Source organism: Trematomus bernacchii, unplaced genomic scaffold (assembly GCF_902827165.1).
Source record: "Trematomus bernacchii unplaced genomic scaffold, fTreBer1.1, whole genome shotgun sequence".
Taxonomy (NCBI): Eukaryota; Metazoa; Chordata; class Actinopteri; order Perciformes; family Nototheniidae; genus Trematomus; species Trematomus bernacchii.
Window position 1 is genome coordinate 4,799,169 of NW_022987910.1, and position 24,595 is coordinate 4,823,763.

Consider the following 24,595-nt stretch of genomic DNA (forward strand, 5'->3'; position numbering starts at 1 on the left):
TCCAGATATTTGGAGCATAATAACTGAACGCTGCTTCTCCATGTTTAGTTCTGACTCTGGGGACAGAAAGCTGACCAGTCCCTGAAGACCTGAGAGATCTGGATGGTTCATAATTTAGCAGTAGGTCAGACATGTATTTTGGACCTAAACCATTCAAAGCTTTATAAACCAGCAGCAGTATTTTTGAAATCTATTCTAGGGTAGGTAAGTATCCCTGGCATTAGGCTGTTTATTATGCAGTGCCAAATATTATAATAATGGAACAAATGACTCATCAACAGAGTTGGGTGTAACGCGTTACTGTAATAATATTACTTTTGTTGGTAACGGAGTAGTGTAACGCGTTACTTTTATAATTCAGTAATCACACTACAGTTACTAACATTGCCCCGACACGCGTTACTTCGTTACTTTTATAAAATCAGTCATAATCACACTGACAGACAAGAGGGGTTTCCGCCGCAGGTTTATATGTACGTAATCTGCGCGACTTGCACGTCCACATCCCCACGTGCAGTGCTGCATAAACATGGCAGAGTCAGCGATAACTTTCGAGGGGTGGAGGCATGGGCGTAGGAAGCATCCTGAATGTGGGGGGGACATTTTTAACGGGGGGTGTGGGGGCGGGAAAAAAAAATAGATTTCCTGTATTCTGGTGCATTTTAACAGGTGGTTTGATACTTTTATGTGGCTATACTAGCATGACGAAAATGATGGGTACATTTTGTAATTTCATCCAGTAGTAAAGAAAGGAAACATATTTGATTATTAATTCAGAGCTGTCTTTGAATTAATAAAAAGCAGTTTAAATGCCCATTTTTTGTACATTTATATACAACAATAAATATTTGTGAGTGCATTGAGAGATATTGTTGTGGAGAGTCATTTATATATAAATCGCAAAATACATTTGTGAATCCTTCTGTGAGCATTTATTAATATTGAGACTGATCTGACTCCATACAGATGTTAAGTTCACCTAGGAATGGTATCATTGACTTAAATGTTCAAATAAATGTTGCTCTTCTGTCTATATTGGTCATATGATGCCCCTTGACTGAAATGTTTCCTGTTCAATATCCCCACTGATTTCCTTAAAATCCTGGGATGAGAGTCCACATCACAATTTACTCTCAACTGTCATTTCCCTTTCATCACTCACCTCAGCAATGGACCTCTCTCCACTGTCCCTGTATTCTGCCTCTGACTCACTCTCAAGTGCCTAGATGTCAAGAGAGGTGGTGAAGTGATAATTATTTATTGAGCAGTATACTCTTTCACATTGAATCATAACAAGTCATACTGAATGTAAATACAACTGACTCTAAAGTAAGTCCCAGTCTGTGACATTAGACATTTTGAAGACTCAAAGTCCCAAGCAGTAGGTAGAATATTAGCTAGTCTATGTAATGTGCACAGAAAATAAATAGTTAACTGAATACTGGGATGGAAATTGCCTATAAGCACTCAGTAAAACATAAACACACACAAAAAGCTTCTGAATGATAAGTATAATTAAAACATAATGCACATTACCATTTTGAGAGAGAGTACCTAAATTAAAGAACTCAGAAAATAATCTCGTATCGAACTGAGGCTCCAGTAAAACACACTGACTGCGTCTCTACATGGACATCAGTAAGCCGTTTAAGAGTATTATCCCGGTTATGATGTGTTTACATGAGCAGAGAGATCGGGTTATTCATGTTCCCTGTTTACATGATAAATACTAGTAACCTGGCATTTCGATGCCTTTTCTCATCTAAACTATTCAGTATTTGTATTTCTCTATCATGACATAAAGACGAAACTCCTCTCCAGAAGTGAGACGCATTTTCCGCCACCACCGCCATCACTGTTAAGTTAACAGTGTTAACTGATTAACTGCTACCAGCTGATGACTTACTTTCCTCTTCTTTGCAAAAAATGTTCTTATGTCCATGTTGTCTGGGGGAGAAAACATATCAAACCAAGAGATAGTCAGCTTTGATTTTCGCTGTATTAACCTTTTCCTGATCATTTGGTGTGTGTGCCTTACCTCCGCTACCGGCATCCTTCATACAACAGAATCTGAGCTGTCCAACTATGACATCACTCCTTGAACATGCGCGCGCTATGTGAGAATCTGCCTTGGTACAAAGTAGCAGTGAAAACATGGTACGGAGTTTCATTGATTTGGGCATTCTCTCAATAAGCAAGTGGAATGGATTTGATAGTGAAGCACTGACACAGCGCTCTGCAAAGAGCGGCGAGTGGATAGACCGATTCACGGACTTTCCGCATAGTAAAAGTGGGGGGGTCTAAACTAATCATTTGAAAAAGTGGGGGGGACTTGTCCCACCCTCATATAATGGTTGCGACGCCCATGGGTGGAGGTATGCCCATTATTTTGAGTTCGTCCGAAGAATAGACAGGAATGTGACGGTGAGGTGCAAACTGTGTCCAGGCCAGAAGCTGTTATACACTGCTGCAAACACCACGTCAAACCTCAACAAACACCTGCAAAGAACACATGCTAAAGTGAAGCTAATAGCTAAGGACCGGACCCCCGAACCCAGAGTGAGGATGTTGTGAGTCGCGGCCGCCGACTCCGAAGCGGCACAAATTAGAATTTGGAGAACCGGTAACCAAAGCAGAGATGGACAGGCTTGTAGCAGCCTTCATAGTAGAGGTAATGTTGCCCATTTGCACAGTGGAATCACCATCGCATCGTTCAGAGATATACTGCGCAAAATACAGATAGCAGGAGACAGAGGACAGCCATAGTCAGAGCTATCTGGATCAGTCTTATGCGACAATGGAAACTGAACTAAAGAGAACATTTGAAACTTTAGCAGTCTGCGTGATCTGCCTGTAGGGAGGGGCGGGCCGGCCCTGCGAGTAAAGTAACGAGTAAAGTAACGAGTAAAGTAACAAGTTACTTTATGTAGAGAGTAACGAAGTAGTGTAATATATTACTTTTTTTTTAAAGTAATATGTAATATGTAATATATTACTTTTTTTTAGTAACGACCCCATCTCTGCTCATCAATCATTGTTTTTGGTGGTAGAATCAATCATTTAGATTTTGAAATGTCATGGAATTTGTTGAAAATAAAAGACATTTAGAATATTACCAATGTTATTATCAAAGGATTTAATACTGCACACCGAGGTTGCAGTCGAATAGTCCAAAAATCAGCTCCTAACGTCTAACCCTATCGTTTATTCCTTGACCTCTGTGTGAAACGTCACGGGGTTAAGGGATAGTGGATAGGAGAATTCAAAAGGACTTAGGAGAAGAGACTGCAGTACTTTAGAGAATCCGACTGCACTTTCACTATCCGACGTGTTTATGATGCGCCAGCAGACGTCATAAATGTGCGTCTGCTGCTGTGGGGAAACTATGGAAACTACACTTTTCTATACAGCGGACTACAACATGGATGTATAATAAGAACGACGGACTACTGTAAATTAATCTAGAGACTCTGCACCGTGCTCTGATGCTGTTGTTTTATGCTTTATGAACGTGGACAACAGAGAAACATATTCTTCATGACCAAAGTGGGAATTGAAATAAAAAAGGAAGTGAAACTTATGCTCGTCACCCTCTCCCTCTGGTCCACATTAATACAAATGATCCCAATAGCCTACGTATGATTGTATGAACTATGAAAAGATCTTAAAATCAATACAAATGTATTTATTATAAACGTTAGTCCTTAATATCTATCACTGTGTATATCACCATTCAAACATCTTTTAAAAGTTGAACAAACCCCACACAGCTCAGTAAAGACTGTGAAATGTTGACTTTATTTGATAATTTCAGTAAAAACTAACGTTCATATTTCTCTTTTTGATTATAATACTGATGAACGTTCAAAACAAAGCACTTTGGCAAGTTACCAAATACGTTTTAAAATGCTTAATAAGCACCGTAACTTTCATGATATCATTTCTCGGTCATAATCGGTTGTTTCCGTGAACGGCCGACTGTTGCGTGACGGCAAATGCTGCGGCTGCAAGGCATTGTGGGGCAGCATTTTCTCCTCTCCTTTCGTAAAGGGAGGTCCAGTGGTTCCTAAGCTAAAGGAGGTTATAAAGGAAGTTTGAAACCTCCTTTCCTATCATCTAGAGCAGTGGTTCTCAAACTTTTTTCAATAATGTACCCCCTTTGAAAAACAATGTCAGCCAAGTACCCTGTTCTTCTAATGAAACTGTCACCCTGTCAGGGTGTGTGACTTCCACAGAACTGACCCACACCCATAAACACACATGAAGCGTGGACTAATTTGGCTTTGGTGATTGTTTTAGCATGAATTCAGTATCATTTCCCTTGGAATATGACTCCTCCCAGGTAATGATTGCACAATGACCCACAGCATCTCTGTTCTGATAAGAGAATTCGAACGGCACTTATTATGGCTGCCACTGAGGGACTTCCGGGTCATTTCACTCCATTAGGAAGGTTCCTAAGCTAAATGGACTATTCGACTTCAGCCCGAGCTTGTAATATCGGAATATCTTTTAAAAGAAAAAGAGAAGGACAATTATTTTGCCGGGGTAATAATGTTTTCATAATGACATTTCTGCACAAGTATAAATATAAAACTACTAAGAGGTTTTCTGGAAATAAGTATGCCTGTTTCCATTTACAAAAATGTGTCTTTCAGACCAATGGACTCAACAGTAAAGGCTTTTAAGAAAAAAAACATGTTGTCCAAACCCAAACAACCTCAAGGATCATACTGGTTATATGCCGAGTGCTCAGTTGGTCATGTATCGATTATGCACTATAGCTCTATTGATGGATGAGAGAGCCATTGTATGAATAATGGGCAAAGCAAAACAAAGCAATAACAGCCTTATTGTTGTCAACTCACTTACTCTCTCTTTTCTTTTTTCTTTCCTCTCTTCTTTTTTTGTTCCTTTATCATTGAATTTATTTTCTTGCTTTTTTTTTTTAACCCTTTTTCAGACACTATAGGCGCGTTCACACCGGAGTACTTTTACCCCGTACTTTTACCCCGTACTTTTCCCGTTTAGTTCCGTTAGTACCCCTTATGTCGCGTTCACACCAAAAAGAGTACTTAGTTCCGGGAACTTTTACCCCCATTTTTTGTGCCTGCTAGAGAGGTGGTACCAAAAAAGTACCAATTTCTATTAGCTGGGCGAATTGCAAACCACGCCCCGTAAAACTCCACCATTGTATTTGTGGCATTAGCATTATTAGCATTAGCCCCGCGCACCAACGGAGAGAGAATAACTTATGGCAACACAAAAAAAAACATCGGAGCGGTGGAGTGATGAGGAGGTGTCGGCGTTCTGGCGATTTACTCGGAAGGTTTCAGAAGAAGCTTCTACTGAAGCCAGTCCCCAACTCCAGGGACTTCCGGCCGGGGACTCCGGGTGGCAGTATACGCCGTGAAGTTGTTTGTGGCCTGCCAGTAAACCCAAAGCAGAAGAAGACGAAGTGACGTCAGCGGCTCATTTGTGTAATCTTCCCTCAGGGAAAAGTACTCCGGTGTGAACGCGATTGGTACTTAGTGCCCTGGGGTACTAAGTGCCGGCACTAAATATGGCAAAGTACTTGGTGTGAAAGCGGCTTATTGTGGATATAGTACTTTCTATGCCTATAACACATACACTGGTCTCTGATTACAGTGTTCACCCACTTGACACCTGTGCTGCACACAGCTGTGCTGGATTTATTATTAACTTTATGTGTGATGCAAATGGCAAAGTGCTTCTATCATTCCCTTCATCCCTGTGGATATGTAAAAAATGCCAACTGGATACAATTTCAAATGTTCTGCATAAACAACCTAAAAGCCGAGCATCTGTTCAAACCACTTTTTTATTTGGATTTACATTCAACATGGCATTTGCCGACATTTAGACAAGGTATATGGTCATGCTAATAAAATGATGTTTTTGCATGCTTTAGAGTTGCACTTTGGGTCACACAATCACAATCACAATATCCTTGTATAGATTGGTAGGAAAACGCAAGTGCTCTTCAACTCCTGCAGTGTCCAGCCAGGAACCAGAAGTGTCTGAAGACCTCTTGAGAGAGCAGAACCTGGGAATGCAATCTAATTACAGAGCACGGAGATGCATATAATTCAACCCCCCCCTCACCCCTCCCGCTCTACATCGTGCAGGATATGAGGTAGAAAATAACAATAACTGATTGTCTGAAGAAGGGTTGATTCTTGAATGTATTATTCATGCTATTCTCGACACCTCTGAAAATAAAGCCATGACTTTAAAAAGCTTATGCAAGAGCATGTAGTTGTATGCGCACACACGCACACACACACGCACGCACACCCAAACTCACACACACCATCTTACAGCTTACTTTCATATTAGGTGGTTATTATTAGACGTCCCTCTGTTGTATGCAGTTAAAGCTGGGTCTGTGCCTGTCTGTGTCCTTCTATGCCTCCTCCAGCACAGTTTCAAATCTTCCTGGACTCCGTTACTTACCAACACATACAGCACAGGGTCCACCACGCAGTTCAGACTGGACATTGCCAGTGTACATGAGAAATAAAAGTGCATTTTTTGTTCAAACTGGCAGTAACTTCCTTCAGCTTCTATGCTATCACTGCTGTAGAAGACAAGTGAGCGGATGAGCAGGAGAATGTGATATGGAGCAAAGCAGATGGAGAAGATGCCAATCACCCCAAAGGACAGCATGCGGACCTTCCTTTTAGCCTGGGCGCTCAGGCCGGGACTCTGGCCCACGGTGGCCAGCACCCTCCAGTAGCTCACGGCCAACACCAGCAGGGGCAGCAGGAAGCCGATGCCTACTCTGACCAAGTTGAACAAGGCGACAGGGGGGGTAATGGGGTACGTTTCATAGCAACGGTCATTGTCGTTGACCTCATCGTGGGCGTCAGTGAGATTGTCATTGATCAGTACCATGATGTGCAGAGTTATCACCACAGCGTACACAGCTGCACACTGTGCCCAGGCGTAGCGGGACGTACGCTGGGACTTGGAGCGGAGTGGGAAGGTGACCACCAGGCAGCGGTCTATGGAGATGCTGCAGAGCAGGTAGAGGCTGATGTACATGTTGGAGTAGTAGATGAAGCCAGCTACACTGCAGGAAGCAGCACCGAGCTCCCAATGGTGGTCCCGTTTGTAATAGTTGATCCAAAGGGGCATAGTAAGGATGAAGAGAATGTCAGAGAGCGACAGGTTGAGCAGGAAGATCCCCAGAACGTTTTGCCGCCGCACTTGTTGGCAAATGGGGCCCAGGGTCAGCACATGGAAGATCAAACCAAATATAAAAACAATAATGTAAATGGACATCAAAAAGTCACTGATGGCGCTGTCGGCAATGTCAACACACAGGGTAAAGTTTGGGGTGTTCGTGGCGTTCATTGTGTCTTTAGTTTTCTTTCACTGTGATGGTTAGAATTCACCTGTAAAGAAATTAAGAGTTTGGTTGAGTAAAAAGGACACAGGCAACATGAGTGTAACTATAATGCCATAAGATTCACAGTACAGCTAGGACATTTCTTACTCTCCATCCTATTTCGTGGTTCAATGAGCTCAAGAGATAACAATTTGGTTTCCCCCCCTGATGTTTCTGAATGTGAGGTAGTTTGGCTAGGCAGAGTTGAAGTTCCCCCTCAGAAAAGACCCAGGCTTAGTCATGCTTCCTGATGATAACAGTGTCTAGCAACGGTTCAATAGAAATTGACATTGCCAAAATTCCCTCCCTATTACTTCAACAGCTCAGCATGGAGAAAGAATGTCCTGCATATTTTTTTTATAATGTCCTATTCCTTATGGAAACTGCAAGGTACTAATCCTTTTCCTCAAATGTTTTAGACGTTAACACTTTTGGTTCCAATTTCCCCTATATCTTATCACATGCTTTTATCTCTATGCTGCTATTTGTTAAACTGTTTTAAAATGTTTGCTCTCATTGCCCTGCATGGTATAAATCTGAATGTCAGTAAGGGGCAGTACCTATTTGCATTTTACTGACATCAATGCTTGATAAACACATTTTGGGTTCTGTGTCAAAATTACCCTCTTGGTCAGATTCAAACAGGTACTGCTAATTCAATGTGCCTTAGTCTAATGTCGGAGCAGAGCTGGGTGGCATAAGCATCCCTCCCAGACAAGAGGAAATGCAATGCTTAAGAATAAGTAATGTGGACTGGACTCATGCCTTATATGAATTAATCAATTAATTTCTTCCTTGATTTACACGATAGATGCACGGTCAGTCCCAGTTCATCGCAGAGCTGTGGCTTTGATTCCCGTCCGACACATCCTTGATAAGTCTGCGTTGCATCCTTTTAAAAATGTTCTTGGTTGAAATGGCATGGCCAAATCTAATCAGAAAATGGATAATAATAATAAAGTCAGTTTTACTTGATGTAGATCCCTTGAATCATTTCCTACAATGACAATATTTAGTGGCTTTTTTATGTAAAGGAACCCTCAATAGCTTTTCAAAAATATTTTCACAAGTTTTATTCTGGTAATTTCCTGTCTTTTTCACTCTTTATCCTATTTTTCTCCATTCATATTTGGTCCCCTCCTTTGCATATGTCCTTCACAAAACATTAGAAACCCTGCTGTACTTTACTCTGGAACATCTGGAAACAGACAACTTTTTACATTAAAATCTCTTTCAGTCCCCATCCATATTTGCAACATTTAGCTTTGTTTACCCTACTTTAGATTCAGCTTTCATATAGAACGTGAAATGGAAAAAGGTCTCTTTTTGTGACCACTACTTTGAACAGACATTTGGAGGATTTAAAAACCATGTACATTTGGTGTATCAAAAGATGGTCTGTTCTGATATGGTGCCTACCTCACTACATACATTTAACTTAAGTATCTAAGAAAACTTTGTTGAAGAAGATGACTATCCACTTGCTTTTGTTGACACCCTTCCTGAAGTTCCTGCCACTTTAATAAACATGTGCCCCTTGATGCTATCTTTGTTTTGCTTCATGTTGAAGGCTGACTTGCTGCATTTGCTACAAAGATAGCTAAACGTATACTTAGATTGGGTCCTAACTCCCCTGACACAACTTCTTTGTAATGAATGTCAATGCCTTTTCTCCTCTTAGAAAAGATTGAACACGTTCAGAAGATCTGTGAAGAGATGTCACGGATACCGTTATCTTCTTCCTTCTATAGACATTTAATCTGTCCTCCTTGTAACCCTTTCTTTTGTTGTTGTTCTTTTAGCAATTTTTATCTAAGTGTATATTGCACACCGCCTAGGACGGTGGGCAAGCAGGAGGGTTATTCCCGGGGTAATGTGCTGTCTTGAAACAATTTAATATGTGAGAAAACTGTTATGTTTGAAATAAAATAAGACTTCTTATTTCACAATTACTAAACACATCTCAAAATCGAAGTGAAATGAATCCTGCGCTGTGTCTTTGTACTTTTTCTCTCTGTATCACAGTGGTATTCTTTGATATTTGTTTCCTCTCTACCTTCTGTTCTATCACTCAGGCTCGGCTCTCAGGAAGCTTCTAATGACATTAACGTCTGGGCCAAGATGGTCCAAGATGGTGCAAACTCAATAATGGAAAAGCCATTTAGAGTCAGAGCATCTTTAGAGAACGATAATGTGTGCCTGCACATTTGTGCGCATGTGAAGGCTTGTATTTTATTTATAAACAATGGGGTTTGTGAAACCAGACGTTTTACTCACAAGCAGTGGTCGTGGTCGTGTCTTACAATGAATGTGTAGGCTACTGTTTAGTCATCAGTCTGGGCGCTATGATACACCAAAATTGTTCCCCTATTAGTAAAAATGAGTCTAAAACTGTGAACCGTTTGTTCTATTACCATGGTTTGATTTATCTTGTAAGCTACAGGTCTTCGTCTTCTGGTGTAATTTCTGGGGATGAACTATTTCATTTTATGACATAATCCATTCTTGATACGTGCGTACTTTCTGGTACAGACTTCAGCTCGTCCTTTTTTCCATCTGAGACAACTATGTGTTTGTTAATAGTATAAACTGAACTAAGCCTGATTGTAATTACACAGCCATGTCACCAGTGAGGCTTTGAAAGAGCAAAACTAAACCTCTTCTCTCAAGAGGTGGAATGTGGCCTGTGTTAAATAACCTTTTTCAAGCCAAAAAATATGATTAATGTTTTATAGCTTGCCTCCCTAATACCAAAGCTTTTTATCAAAGGTTAACGTTCCATCTGTGCAATACATTCCTATGATTTTCCAATATTTTCTTCTTGTACAGCACTCCTCTTCTGTACTTTCCAGCCTGTTAAAGTGACCACCACTGGGAGAACGTCAAAAAACATTCGACCTTGCAGAGAATCCACATTTCTAACCTAATTATTTTTGCCACGCTGACTCACACAGCCTCAAGCGAGCCGTGTTTCCCCGGATAAAAAAAACACAGGGATGAACATAAAACTAGCAAGGTTTCACATTTAAAAAATACTTTAAACTCTCTGCTTGAAAACATTAAAAGAAACATTACCTTTCCAGTTGTGTCTAGTATAATTTCCACACATCTCACACCCAGAAAGGTAATTATTAATGAACTCACCTGTTGTTTCTGTTAGGAGGTGTTTAAAACGAAGCTGTAGTGTGGGTGGAAAGTTTCAGACACATTCCAGAGATGTTTCAAGTGTTAAGCAGTTCAGTCCAGCAGGGTCAGAGGACGATCTTCAGAAGAGACTCTTCAAAGCTGCTGACATGCATCCAAGCCTCCAATGTCCCACATGGTACTCTCAAATGATTACTACACTAGATAACTTTCAGCCTATAGTGTAACTGTGGGCGGCTTTTTTCTCTCTTTACTCTGAGTTGTTGTTTCCTTTTTGGTTGAGATGACTTATGTCGCTGACAGCCATAGTTGTAATGTGAGCAAGGAGTGTGTGGAAAGGATGAGACGAAGTACAAAAAGGGGAAGACGAAGGAGGAGGGAGGTTCGGTTGTGCATACGTACACAGGAGGAAGTATGCTTCAGGGGTGGGGAGAAGCATGAAACTGTGACGGATCACATGAGGCAGATATTAGTTCTCCCCAGAGACAGAAAAGGAGACTTCTATCAGTGTATATTGTGACCACTCTACTGAAGGGGAAATTAGACTCTGCATAGATGTCATACGTGACCTCAATTCACTTTCACATGTGAGAAAATGTGCCTTTTCTGTCTCATTAACACTTGTTACCGTTGTTAACATTTCAGAGTGAAAATGGGCTAAACGCAGGATAGGTAAGTGTTAAAGAGACACACCAACACTTTGTTGACTTTGGTCTATATTCGCATAATTTGTTGACAATAACAGACATAGAATATTACCAGTTGTATTCTTTGAATATAGGTTAGAAACAACTCTTTGTTTCAGTTTAACTAACTTAGTTTCGACCTCTGAAGAAACACCCACACCTCAGTTTTGTTAAGGAATTAAAATACGATGAATGAAAATTAAATGAATTAATTCAATTGTAACAAAATGATAATACAGTCTGATTATCAGTTATCGTTGACTGAACACTTATAAGTAAACATTTGTTTTTATGTTTATGTACACAAAAATGCTGCCATATCTAGTGGAAATTCAATTGAAAACCCAAGCCATGCACATCCTATCATTTGAGATGTGCTTTTTCATGTGAGACTCTGCATAGGACGTCATAAGTGACCTCAATTCACTTTCACATGTGAGTCTTGTCTGAGGGTAACCAGGAGTAACATTATAAAATGGGGTATTTGAACTGCTTTGAAACAGCTTTCCTCTCTGTGTTTATTCATTGTTACGCTCAGTTGAGCCCTGCACCTTCATTATGACTCATGTAGTGTACAAATAATTGCTTACCGTTTCATTTCTACACCAGAATTGAAGTCAAAACGTAAGTAGAGTCTGATTTACATGTTGAGATATCTGTACCAGGCAGGGGTATGAACAGTGTGGTTATCAGAAAGGTTACAGTAAACCACCCTGTCAGAGAAATACCCAAAGCTTTTACTGTACATGTTTATAAAAATAATCTGTGGTGGATGCCTGCAGACAATCTGTTAATGTGTGGAGTAAACATTTACACCAGCTGTGAATGTGTACTTTCCTATAAGCAAGAACACATACCTGAGGTCAGCTACAGAAAAAGCAGAGAGATGGAAAGAGCAAGGTTAAAAAGACGAAATACTTAATAGTATTTGCCAAAGGGGCTTACTGAATAAAATCTAAAAGGGGTTTTCTCACTTCTTACCTCATCTTTCATCCATAGTTTATTTTCTGCATCAATAGAAGTGTTGAGTATCTGTCTCTGTAATGAAAAGGCCAAAGAAGCAGGTTAGCAGTTTTTTTAGTACTAGTAATATTGAAGCCAACAGTTCAGTTTATATCAGAAGGGGATGGTAGTACATTACTCAACACATTGAAGCAGTCACTTGGTGATTTGATACCACACTTGCCTCAACTTCTGACTACATGGCTTGTGAAGGTTAGATTGAGGGATAGAGTTGTATAGCAAGACTACTCACACCGTTGCATGTCAGTCACCTCACCGTGCTGAAGATTCCTGTTTTTTTTTTTAAAAGAAGCCTTCTAATGTAAAGGTGTGACATTTTAAAACCAGAACTTGGACGTGCAAGTTCAACTGATTTGAACTGGTGGGGCCTGGGGAGAGTAATCCTTCTCATCATCTCTTTCTTTAAATCCCTAAGCATGAAGCTGACAAAGTATTTTTGCTATTTCTCACAAGAGAAAAATGTGATAAGTATCGTTTGTTTCCTAGCAACAGCTTCCTTAGCTGACCTGTACTTGACCTTCCTCGTTAAAATGTAATGTTAAACGTTGCATTTATTTCTAAGAAACACTGGGCGATGGTTAAATGACTATTTAGCAACAGAGAAATCACATGGAAGAGAAAAGTGATAATGAACATGACCGCACAATTTTAAATACCAGAATTTCTATTAGAAAACATTTGTCCATTAAGTTATAACTCAAAAAGAGTAGTGACATTGTTTATTGACATTTCATTTAATCAGCCTATTATTAAAATGTCAATCATACTATTTGTTATATATATATATATATATATATATTTTTTTTTTGTACGGGATTGAAAGGATATTTGTACAATGGACCATAAACTGTTAAAATGATATGGCACATTTCTAACAAGTAATAAAGAGCACACAAAGTTACAGTTTTCTTTGTGCAAAGACAAACTGGGGTAAACTAGTTCTAATGTACATTTTGGTTTTGCGTCTGGATGACAACCGGAATCGCTCGGCAATTTTCCAAATTGCTTTACACAGTTGAGTTTTTCTCTTTCTGCATGCATTATGCCTGAGTGCGAGGGCAAGCTCAGCAGCTGGCATAGCCTTTTAATGTATACTCCATGGCCAAACTGCAGGTCAACGCCTCTGCAGTCACAGCGGTTGATGAGGAAGTGCAATCAGAATTTGCGATCATGTTACACGATTACAGAAAAACATTTGCAGAGCTAACAAGGTTTTTGTTTTGTATGTTTACTGACAGTGTTTGATGGCTATCTCAGGAAGCAGGATTTGTGAGCTGAGCTAACTCGATAACAGCAACGAGGTTAAATCTTGAAACCTTTTTACCTCACTCCACATACCAAATTTGGAAGGATTCCAAAAAAACTCCATTATCCTAAATGTCCTAAATGTCCTATTATTTCCCCTGAACCCCCCCCCCCCCGCCCCCCAAATATACACAAAACAACAAAGGAACTGTGTGAGTAGTATTACTGGCCTAGTTATAAATTATGTGCACAGTTTATTTTGTAGTTGTTTTTGTCTTAAAATGTGTTTTTGGAGTTATGTTTTTATCAAAACCAACAATGAATTGATCATACTAACAAGTAGCCAAAAGCTCGACTAAGTTATTCCTCTGGACCATAGAGCTCCATTATTGCCTGACAAATATATTCATAATAAATCAATTAGTGCTAAATCTAACTTGAATACCTTGAACATGGCCACTGTAGTTTGCATCAAGTTAATCCTACACATTTCTGCTCACTAAAATACACTGCTCACTACTAGAGCAACTCATGTTTATCAATTTGCTGCTGGTAATGGTCTCCAACAAAATGTGCTTTTTCTGTTTCATTAACACTTGTTACTGTTGTTAACATTTCAGAGTGAAAATGGGCTAAACGCAGGATAGGTAAGTGTTAAAGAGACACACCAACACTTTGTTGACTTTGGTCTATATTCGCATGATTTGTTGACAATAACAGACATAGAATATTACCAGTTGTATTCTTTAAATATAGGTTGGAAACAACTTTGTTTCAGTTTACCTAACCTGGTTTCGACCTCTGAAGAAACACCCACACCTCAGTTTTGTTAAGGAATTAAACTACGATGAATGAAAATTAAATGAATGAATTAAATTGTAACAAAATTATAATACAGTCTGATTATCAGTTATTGAACAACATCTTAACTTTTTTGACTGAACACTTGCCTAAGTAAACATTTGTTTTTATGTTTATGTACACAAAAATCCCGCCATCTCTAGTGGAAATTCAACTGAAAACCTTAAGCCACACATAAAACCTGTTATGATGGCAACTGAGTGCACATCCTATCATTTGAGATGTGCTTTTTCATGAGTTCTTCCCTTAGAGAAGACTTTCTGCAGTCAAGACAAATTATTTTCTTACTTTGAAAAACAATATGAACATTGCTTCTCGCACAATGACACAAAGCTAAGTGGAAACTTCCTTATGGTGCCAGGTACTCTGAGCTTTGGATCTCTTTGCTTACTAAGTGGAGGATCTCCATTTCCACTTGCCAGTGCAGAGACATTAGCATAGAGACGTGCAGATGATAGGATGGTGAACACACTATAAACACTTGAAAGAAATAAAAGGAGACAGAGTGTATCACTTGTGTCGTTTGGCAATGATGATTGGCGTAGTGTAGGAGGACAGAAGGGTCTGTTTTCACCAGAGTAGCCGGCTGAAGTGCGCAGATTGCAGAATGGAAAACAATTCACTACCTTTGCCTCTATAGCCACAGGCTCCTCTTGAGTGGCACTCTGTGAGGCGTAATGTGTGTAAAAAAAATCAGGTCTTTGTTCTATGAGAGCTGAGTGTTCTTTTGTGTGTGTACTCAAATGCATAAATAATATCATAGCCTTAGTCCATGTTGCAACCATCCTTGAACATTTGCATTAGCCCTTATTTGAGTACATTTAAATAGAAATTGAAGACGGCATGTTTGTTATAATCTTGCTTTTTGCCAGAAAGGGACATAAAGTGGAGTGGATGTTATTGCTGCATTAAGGTGTTCATTATTCGTTTGTCTCGTGTTAACCAAAGCATGTCTTCTGTCACAGAAAACCTGAGGGACAATAATAGTCCCTGCTTTTTAAACATCTAAGTAATGAATCTTAATCACATTGTCCCTCCAGGCATGCTTGGTTCTTATTTAGATTACAGTTTCTAGATGACAGTTGAAGGACAGATGAATAAATAAGGCATCCAAGGCAAAAAGGAATATTGTTCAACATTTGTATTTTCTGTTACCAAGGCTAGGATTATCCTTCAAACAAGTCATACACAGTCTACGCATATTCAACAACTACATAGGTTACACGTGTATAATAGACCATCATAACTACAGTATGTTTTATATTGTATCTAGATCATTCTACTACTTCACAGAAACATGCAACATATCGACTTGACAGGTTGTCAATAATCAAACTACATTCACTCTCCAGAACCTAGTTTCGTAACCCAAGCTGTCTGCCAAAGCACTAACCACATCGAGAGAGAAAGACGTCTATTCTTCTTCACAACAGTAAACAAGGAGCTGTGTTGTTCAAAACAAGTCTCCATTGACCTGCTCAGGTGTAAAACATGTGCTTACATTGGCAGCATTTGATGCAAATACACAACTGTTTGACTTTAGAGATGGGTGTGGGTGGGGAAAGAAAATCAGCTTATGAACAGCTCAAAGCTGGAGTTCATTTAAACCCGCACAGACATCTTTATTCACATGTGTTTCCCAAGAGTCTATTGTGGCTCAAAACTAGTGGTAATTGCACAGGGTTTTCTGTCACCGAATCAATACCTCCCGTTTTAACTACAGGGCATGCACTTATGGGGATGCATTTGTGAATGTAAATGGGTTTGCCTCCATGCCTGCACATTAGTAATTTCCAGCCCAGAGGAAGACCTTTGTCTCTGTAAAGCACCGAAGAGAAATTAAAACCAATCTTTACCGAATACATAATGGCGACGGTAATTCCAGTCAGTCCAATTAAATGACAGCAAAAGCAAACTTTTCTTTTAAAAAGGGAGACAGTTTCATTTTTAATATTCACTCCATAGTTTAGATCGAACACACACCTCAACAAAAACACTCTTTATCGCTTGTGGTGAGGTGGCATTTCCAAACTGGTGAAGCATTTTGCAGTGATAGGAAAAGAACGTGACACGCGTCATTCGTGTGAGACATTCTGATTTAAAGTTGACTCTAATGTAGTCTGTAAAAACTGCCAGCTCAGCCGCACAGAGGATGTAAGATAGAGACGAGCAGTCCTCAGCATGTAAAGAGTTCAACGATTCAAAAGATAAAGAGGGTCAAAAGTGGCAGAGGTGAAAGATAAAATTGCTGTAAAGTCTTAACAGCTGGACACTTTTTAGACCCATGTTTTTCAGGCTTTAAGTCGACCATCACAATCCTCTCTCTAGTTCTTTCCTCCTTCCTTAATAATCTCGAGTCCTCTGTGCCTCTCTGGTCAGAGGATGCTGACCCTCTCAGTGAGGCCTTGCATATCTGCATCCTCCCCCCCGTCCTCTTCGTCAGAGCCCGCCCCAGCAGGAGGGACGAGGTGAGAAGGGTAAGGCAGAGTGTGTTCACGGGCAAACATTTGCCAGCGGGTGTCATCACTCTCATGGGTGATGTAACGCCCACCGAGTTTGGTCTCGAGCTCCCGCAGGTCCAACCACGCCTGATAGTCCTGAGGCAAGCACATATAAACACAGGGATGTAATTTCAGTTTCAGGAAAAGATTGAAATGGGATTAAAGTGAAATTGGATTTTATGCCATTATAGCTCATAGCCAGTAATAACTTTAGACCACGAGTGTGTGCCTGTATCTGTGTGTGTGTGTGTGTGAATAGAAACTCAAATGACCCTTCACTGGACTGAATGCTTCTGAGGTGATTATAAAAGAAACTTTTAGCGAAGTTAGGGCTACCATGACTCAAAGCTTTTTAAAGCAAGGACATGTTTTGAAAGAAAAACAACAACAAGGGTTTAGTAGTTTAAACACAGTGAGAAAGCTCGCCTGTTTTTATTATTATTATAGAATATCAGCCTTGAGCTTAGGTCTCGCTGCTTGGTTGTGAGTGCAGATACCTTGTGTTTATATTTGCCACTTTCTGCAATGGCTACAGATTTTGTAGTACCACTCTACCACTTATGTAACTGGCAGGCACCCTATCTGAAAAAAAAGCTGCTTCCTGATCTTTTCATCGGAAGTAATGGTAGAAGTGGAAGTGTAATAAAACAATTCAGGAACATTTAATAACGGTAAAACACTGTGCGTGTGTGTTTTATATGCTACCTGTAGGTAAACATGGCTGAGACTCTTGTCCACGCTGTAGCGTTTCCTCATCTTAACTTGCAGCAGGTTGTTGATCAGGTCGGTTGCTGGAAACACAACAGAAAACAGATCAGCATATTTATATATATATATAGCTACAGTAAAAAAAGCAGCGGTTATAAACCTATCAACAATTATACCTACAGTAAGCAAACTAGTTGCTAAAGAAATACAATGATCAAGAACCATGTTTAAGTTAAGATGATTGCACAAGATAATATAGATGGAAACCAAACAAAACACATAATCCTCTTAAATGGGCATACACTTAAATCAACAGGTCTAAAACAGTTTCAACAAATCTGATTAGTATAACCTTCATAAAGTTGTATTTATTGCAGAACTGTTGTATTTGACTGTGTTCGTTTTGGCTAGGTGTTCCTTAATAACTGCCAACTGAGCGCACCCCTATATGTGCGTAACAATGACATTCCCCTCTGTGTTTACCATCACTGGAGATCTGTTTCCAGGGGTTGGGAGGGTACATGAAGGCTGCGTTGTGAATCTGGTCGTTGATATCTTCGTCCTCATTAAAGGGGAACGTGCCACTCAGACTGACATACATAATGACGCCGACCGACCACATGTCCAGGGAGCGGTTGTAGCCCTGGTTCAGGAGAACCTCCGGGGCCAGATAGGCCGGGGTGCCGACCACCGAGCGGCGGAAAGACTTCTCGCCGATGATTCGGGCAAAACCAAAGTCACACAACTTCACCTGAGAGGAGGAGAAGTGAGTAGGTAGGGTTCATGAAGGAAGAAAGAAACAGAGAAGTGTTGAAATTACAGGTTTGAGAAGAGAAAATAGATTTGAGGAACAAGTCAGAGTGGCAGCACCACACCAGCTCTGACGTGTCGATGACCAAAGTAAAAACCATAACTGATGCATATTTAGAATGGGTTATTAGTTTGTGTACTGTGTGTGTGTGTGTGTTGTGCGTACCTGGGGGAAGGGGTCAGCTGAGGCAAGCAGCACATTTTCAGGTTTCAGATCACAGTGAACGATGTTCTTAAAGTGTAGATGTCTCAGAGCCGCCAGAATCTGAGCATACAAAGCCACAACCACACAAACAGGATATGAGTTAGTTTTATGTGCCAGCCATTTCAAGATGATAACGACATAAATAGGCACGGCTTGCCAGAGTAGCAGACCACAATAAAACACTGCAGCAACATCTTTTGAAGATATGGCTGACACACATACACGCTACATATGAACAACAACAGCAATACTTTCCATGTCGTAGCATACATACAGTTCCACACAACACCTCCTTTCTTTGTTGGGGCACCAACTCACCTGGGTGATGAGGAACTTAGTGAGCCTCTCGGGCAATCTGCCTTTCTCACTGGAGAGGATCATCTCGAGCATGTCACCATGCAGCTTCTCCATCACCACAAACACTTTCTCTGAGGTCTCAAACATACTCTCCAGGTTCACAATGCCCAGGTGACGTAAACTCTGAGAGAGGGACAAGAAAATAGGATCAGGAGGGAAGAAGGAAGAAGAGATAAAGGGTGAAATTTAATGTAAGAAATGTTTGAAAAAGAGGGAGGAATTAAATAGCAGGCAAACGAAGAGAGAGTGGTTAAAGAGATATATATGACACAGAAAAATGATGAAGGTTAAACAGCGTGAAACAGAAACAGAATGAAGATTTGAGGTAAATAAGAAAAAATAGACACAGACGGACAGAGTTAGCAAAACATGTAAAACACAACAATGAGTATAGAACATGTGTTATCAGGTCATTATTCTCCACAAATGCCATATGGCATCAATAACAAGCTATTTCACTTGAAAGCCGATGACTGTTAAGTGAGTAACTGCCTTTTAGTCACGGCTCATAGACTGATGCAGCTCCTGCCTGCCTCCTGCCATCTGCTGGTGAATCATGAACTTTACATTTAAGTATGAGCGAAAAGCAAAGAGTTGTTCAAAAAGTTTTCAAATGATAACATCAACAGGCTGAAAAACTAAAAATGAATGTTTTCCCGATAAAACATACTGTAGAAAACAAAACAATAAACTGGGAACATGAGCTACATCTGAAGAAATATGACCTTCATTATGTGACCTTTTTGATCCTATAGCTATTGTTAAACCAACCAGCTCACGCACATGTTTCCTAAACAGATTGTCTCAGTGCTTTGATACTATTGTTAAGACACACGTGTGGGCAGGTCAGTGGTCAGATCCCCAGCCCCTGCAGGTGAAGTGTCCTCGGGCCCGATACTGAACCCTACATGTAACCCCAGAGGCATGTCTGTGGTGTGGAGGTGCTTTTTACTGAAAGTCCCGCATCAGCTAAATGAAATGTCAATGGAACATATAGGTAAATACTAGGAATGTGGGGATTTCCTTTGTTTGCAGACGTGGTTTCCAAACTACAGATTGGTTTCGGGTCAGACACTGAATCATCTGTTCCTCAGAATTAAACAAAGAGGAACCTCTTACCTACTTCCTTTTAGCAATGTTTCATCACAAAATTGTTTTAGAATATTGAGTCTCAAATTAGGCCAACACGAAACTTATAAATGTCACAATGCACACCAGGTTTGGAATGACTGCCTGTAGGATATCCATTTACAGCTACAGTGTGTTTACCTGCAGTATGGCCACCTCGTTCCTCAGCTGGCTCTCCTGCTTGGTGGGAAAGCGAAGCTTGTCAATGACTTTGACAGCCACGTCCCTCCCTGTCTTCCTGTGCTTACCTGATGAAGAAATGCAGCGTTAGTAATAGATGTGGTTAGAGATGAACCACCCATACATGTTGAGATACAGCATGTCATCCAGAGGTTACGATGTGCTTAAAATAACCCTCCAATTATTTAACATAATGATCTGCAGGTTCTCTCTCTACTTACAGACACATGTACTCACAAGGACGCTTTGTGGTGTACTGTTTTGTAAGATCCTTCATTACTTTATTTATTCAGAGTAGAAGTTGTATCTATTATGTATATATAAATGTAAATATGGTGTCATGACAGCAAACTTTAGACATCATTATTTCCTATACAGCCCTTTGACCTTTACAAAATACATACCTCCATACACAACTCCAAATTGCCCAGATCCCAGAACTTCATCAGCAAAAATCTGGTACACGGTACCAATATCCTGTTGGGAAGAAACATTTCAAACATTCATCATCATAAAAATCATCCTCAAAGTATAATTAACGTAAAGGTTAAAGAAACTTGATAACAAATGTACAAAGTCATACCACATTCTCTTGGATTTGACTGTTGGACACAGATATGCTGACTGAAGCTTGTCCTGAAAATACAGCACCAGGAACAATGGTTAAACAGTGTGGCAGTGGGAGTTCCACATTGTGTATCAACCTCAGTTCAACATACCAAACTTGTGAGAGAACAGCTTAGTTTACTGGAAGAGTCTACCCTTTTTTTTTTTGACCAATATGTTTTGGTGAATGGCCTTCATCGGGTTGTTTCTGATTAAGAGCGGCCTCTTTGAGTAAGTCATCTAGAATTCGAAAGCTGTTTTTTTTTCACATTTGGTCCATTGTTTTTCAAGCACACAGTTTTCTTCTGACGTAGCAACAGCACACACATTTTGGAACATTCAACTTTAATACATATCCATAGATCTCAAACTGCAATGTGCCATTAAGTAATAACCACAAATAAACCACCTTCATTTGACTGATCTCCACTTACTGTGAGTTGTGTTCCCCTCAGCTGGCGGGGCGTCTTGGAAGATGACGGGCATGAGTGCCTGGCGAATGGCGCCCTCCCACGCCTTGGCCACCTCTCGCCCAATGCCACTGTTGGGAGCTACTTGGCTGGGGGAGGGAGGGGTCGGGGGGAGAGTCTGGGGGTGGCTGAGGCATGGCGGTGGGAGTGAGTTGGGGTCTTCCCCTCCAAAGTAGCACATAGTGCCTGTGATAAGCTCAAAGCAGTGAGGATTTGTGCCTGGAGGGACAAGTGAGAAGTTTCCAGCAGGACGCACCTCCAGGATCTCAGACAGAGGGATCTCCTGCAAGATGGTGGACCAGTGAGTTTACACGCCTCAAAACAAATGACTTGGGATTATACTTTTACAGAGAGTAAACTATATTTACCTTGTAGTATTTGTTGGTTGTGTTGTTCTGGAAAAGGGTGATGCACTTACAGTCCAGACGCCAGTAGTGCCTCTTTCTCTGTTGAGGTTGGAATAAGGCGAGATGAGGTAACACATGTAAAGCAGGACATTAGGGGGTGAGATGGAGAGAGGACAGAGGGTGGCATGGTTCAGGCTTCAATATGAATGCATTTCAAGTTCTGCGTTGACGTCCAGAGGAAGAGAAGAGAGTCCAGATGAGAAGAAGGACAGGCAGGAGCACAAGCTGCAAGATGAGAAGGTGAAAACAAAGAGACAAAAGACAAAAGTAAAAGAAAGGAAGAAAAAAGGAGGGAGTTAGTGAAGCCAGAAAGTGAGAACAAGCAAGGACAATACTAGAGAGGCAGAAAGGTTTCTCAATTAGAGAATTTGTTAGATAAAGAGAAAAAGACAGCTTGAATTCACAAATGATCTGCATCTTTACATCTGTTCTTCCATAAAGATAACTTCAAATGGAATTAACCGAGAGCACAAAGCCAAACCAAAACAGTGGAAATAGGAGCTAGACTGCTGACATGTATGCCTCTGGTGAGAGGACAGTAAACTGGCTACAGTAAATAATGGAAAAGGAAGTACATTGAGAATATAATTGACATCTGTATATTCAACTGCTTTTTAGAAGAACTGGTCTAGATACCCAGAAAGGATAGCATGGGAATTATGGGTAATGTTTTACCAGTGTGTCCTTATTGCTGTAGTGAACCATCCACCCTTCCTTGATAGACGTACTGGATCGACGGGTTGTCTGTCTCACAGACTGCACCACCCTCATTAACGGGATGTAAACACTAGAAGAAGAAGAAAAGAGGGTCGAATGGGTTATTGTTTCACTTTTTGGCTATGCCTTCAGCACTCCTTTACTTTATCTCCAAACCTTTCCCCCCCCCCCCCATACCTTTGGTCTCCACTGTGTCCGTCCTGGTTGTTGTCCGGAGAGAAGGAGCCAGGGATGCTGCACGCCTCGTCCGAGTCATCTATTGAAGACTTGTCTGAGGCGTCGTACTCACTGCTGTAGTCCATCGGCACCTCAGGGTCGGTGCTGGGACTCAGCATGTCTGGGGCGAAAGACGAGGGAGAGTTTGAGTGCACCTTGATTTAAAGTATACATGCATAAAAAAGGCTGTGAAAGGATACTACGACATGCTGCTCATGTGACTACGACTAAGGCTATTAGAAGACTAAAGCTTTACATGCATCAATGCAGTGTACCGGTGATACTTACCGCAGTTACTTCTGTTGTCTGAGAAGATAAAAACATTAGTTACAGTAAGTTCAGAGATATTGGATAATGTTTTATGTTATATATTTGACTAAAAGTAACATAGTTCTGACAATAGAGACATACAGATGACATATACATTATTGTATCAAATCCCTGCAGGGTTAAAAGAGTCACAAAGACATTTAAAGATAATAGATTGATATACTCCCTCACCTCCAATGGTCTCCCCAAGGCAGTCATTGGGAACCTTGTATACACAGCGTTTATGGCAGTTAAACTTGCAGTCTGTAAGAAATAAAACATGTTTTGTACATATAATCTAATTAGATGCATTTTATATTTTGCGTCACCTGTCTCTCAGTCTGTCCTCACCTTTGCACTGTAGGCCCTGCCTGAACAGCCCTCGCAGGAGTCTCTTGCAGTACTGGCACACCGTCGGTCGCGTGTACGAGTGGATAGCAAACGTGTGGGGCACCTTCACCTTGCTCATCAGGATCTTATCCAGATGGACAGGTCGGCCCGTGTAAAAGCGCCGGGCATCACTAGCGGTCCGTGGCTAGTCAAATAGAAAGGAAATACAAATTATCCATTCAATTGTGTCTGGGTAAATAAAATAGTAAAAACACATTAGTAGTAGATAACTAAAGGTAGTTATAACTAAATATAGTTATCTACTGCTACCTATGAATATTTTTGTTAGAAAAGAGTAGAAAGAAGTTTCAATAAAACAATTTAGGGAGAAAGTTTGTGGATTATCAGACATATAGTTATATTCAGACAAACGGTATGAGAAAAATAATGTGTTATGTGAACATTTAAGCATTTAATCATGTTCTAGTAAAAATATAAAATACAAATATGAACTGTAGAAATGGTTTAATAAGTCCCCTTTAAAATGGGTTTACATCATTTGTGACACAACACGAAACAAAGCTGTGTGACGTGGTTAATTGAATGGGATCTGCAGGAAAGCCTCCTTAACTTGAATAGTCTAAACCTGACCAGAGCATTGTGTGTGCATGAATCCATCAGTACCATCTGTGTGTGTGAGCGGATGAGGCTTGTTTCCTCTGCGCAGGTGGAGGCTGTCCCTGCACTGTACACTGAGTCAGTGGTGGAGAGGCGCAGGGACTGGCTGCTGCTCAGGGAGGTGGTGGAAAGACGCCGTTTACGCGCACCGCTGCAGTTGTTTGGGATGCTGAATGCACAGCGTTTGTGGTAGTTTAGTCCACATCCTGCAGGGGGCGCCACAGATCAAAGAACCAGGGAGAAAGAGAGTGGAGGAGATGGAGCATAATTAGTATGTTTTATGATTTATTTCTCAGAGACATTTGTGGGCCACATTATTTGTTCTTATCACTCTTGTTCTCCCTATGTTCCTCACCGTCACACTTGAGTCCTTGTCTGACCAGTCCAAACAGCATCTCTCCACAGTGATCACAGAAGGCCGGGGCCCGGTAGGAGTGAACATTAAGTGCATGGGGCCGAATCTGGAAATCTTCAAACGTGGCTGCCGCTGAAAGAGAAAACAGGCGTAGATCTTGGTCACAGTGGGTGTCAAGATACAATCAAACTCCTAACCTGGTCAAATAAAAGAATGATCAGATGGATGCGATGGAAACAGCATGG

At 40.7% G+C, this 24,595-nt stretch overlaps 2 protein-coding genes across 2 annotated transcripts in view; both read right to left on the reverse strand.

The window, feature by feature from the left end:
* Positions 1-5,823: 5,823 nt before the first annotated feature.
* On the reverse strand, positions 5,824-10,900 carry gpr184 (G protein-coupled receptor 184). Its single transcript, XM_034114926.1, has 2 exons — positions 10,559-10,900; positions 5,824-7,421 (listed from the first exon to the last, which is right to left on the reverse strand). Exon 2 carries the CDS (start codon positions 7,378-7,380, stop codon positions 6,352-6,354), a length of 1,029 nt encoding a protein of 342 aa, XP_033970817.1. The 5' UTR covers positions 7,381-7,421; positions 10,559-10,900; the 3' UTR covers positions 5,824-6,351.
* A 4,599-nt stretch (positions 10,901-15,499) lies between these two features.
* The window catches only part of prkd2 (protein kinase D2), a 36,611-nt gene continuing 27,515 nt past the window's right edge, over positions 15,500-24,595 (reverse strand). Inside the window, exons 3-18 of the mRNA XM_034114917.1 lie at positions 24,351-24,482; positions 24,002-24,201; positions 23,339-23,522; positions 23,180-23,251; positions 22,640-22,799; positions 22,421-22,532; positions 21,707-21,784; positions 21,303-21,621; positions 20,846-20,898; positions 20,667-20,739; positions 20,224-20,330; positions 18,916-19,077; positions 18,559-18,657; positions 18,066-18,333; positions 17,580-17,665; positions 15,500-16,970 (exon numbers count right to left, since the gene is read on the reverse strand). Of these exons, the coding sequence (XP_033970808.1) occupies positions 16,749-16,970; positions 17,580-17,665; positions 18,066-18,333; positions 18,559-18,657; positions 18,916-19,077; positions 20,224-20,330; positions 20,667-20,739; positions 20,846-20,898; positions 21,303-21,621; positions 21,707-21,784; positions 22,421-22,532; positions 22,640-22,799; positions 23,180-23,251; positions 23,339-23,522; positions 24,002-24,201; positions 24,351-24,482 (2,327 nt within the window). The 3' untranslated portion in view covers positions 15,500-16,748. The remainder of the gene's footprint in view (positions 16,971-17,579; positions 17,666-18,065; positions 18,334-18,558; positions 18,658-18,915; positions 19,078-20,223; positions 20,331-20,666; positions 20,740-20,845; positions 20,899-21,302; positions 21,622-21,706; positions 21,785-22,420; positions 22,533-22,639; positions 22,800-23,179; positions 23,252-23,338; positions 23,523-24,001; positions 24,202-24,350; positions 24,483-24,595) is intronic.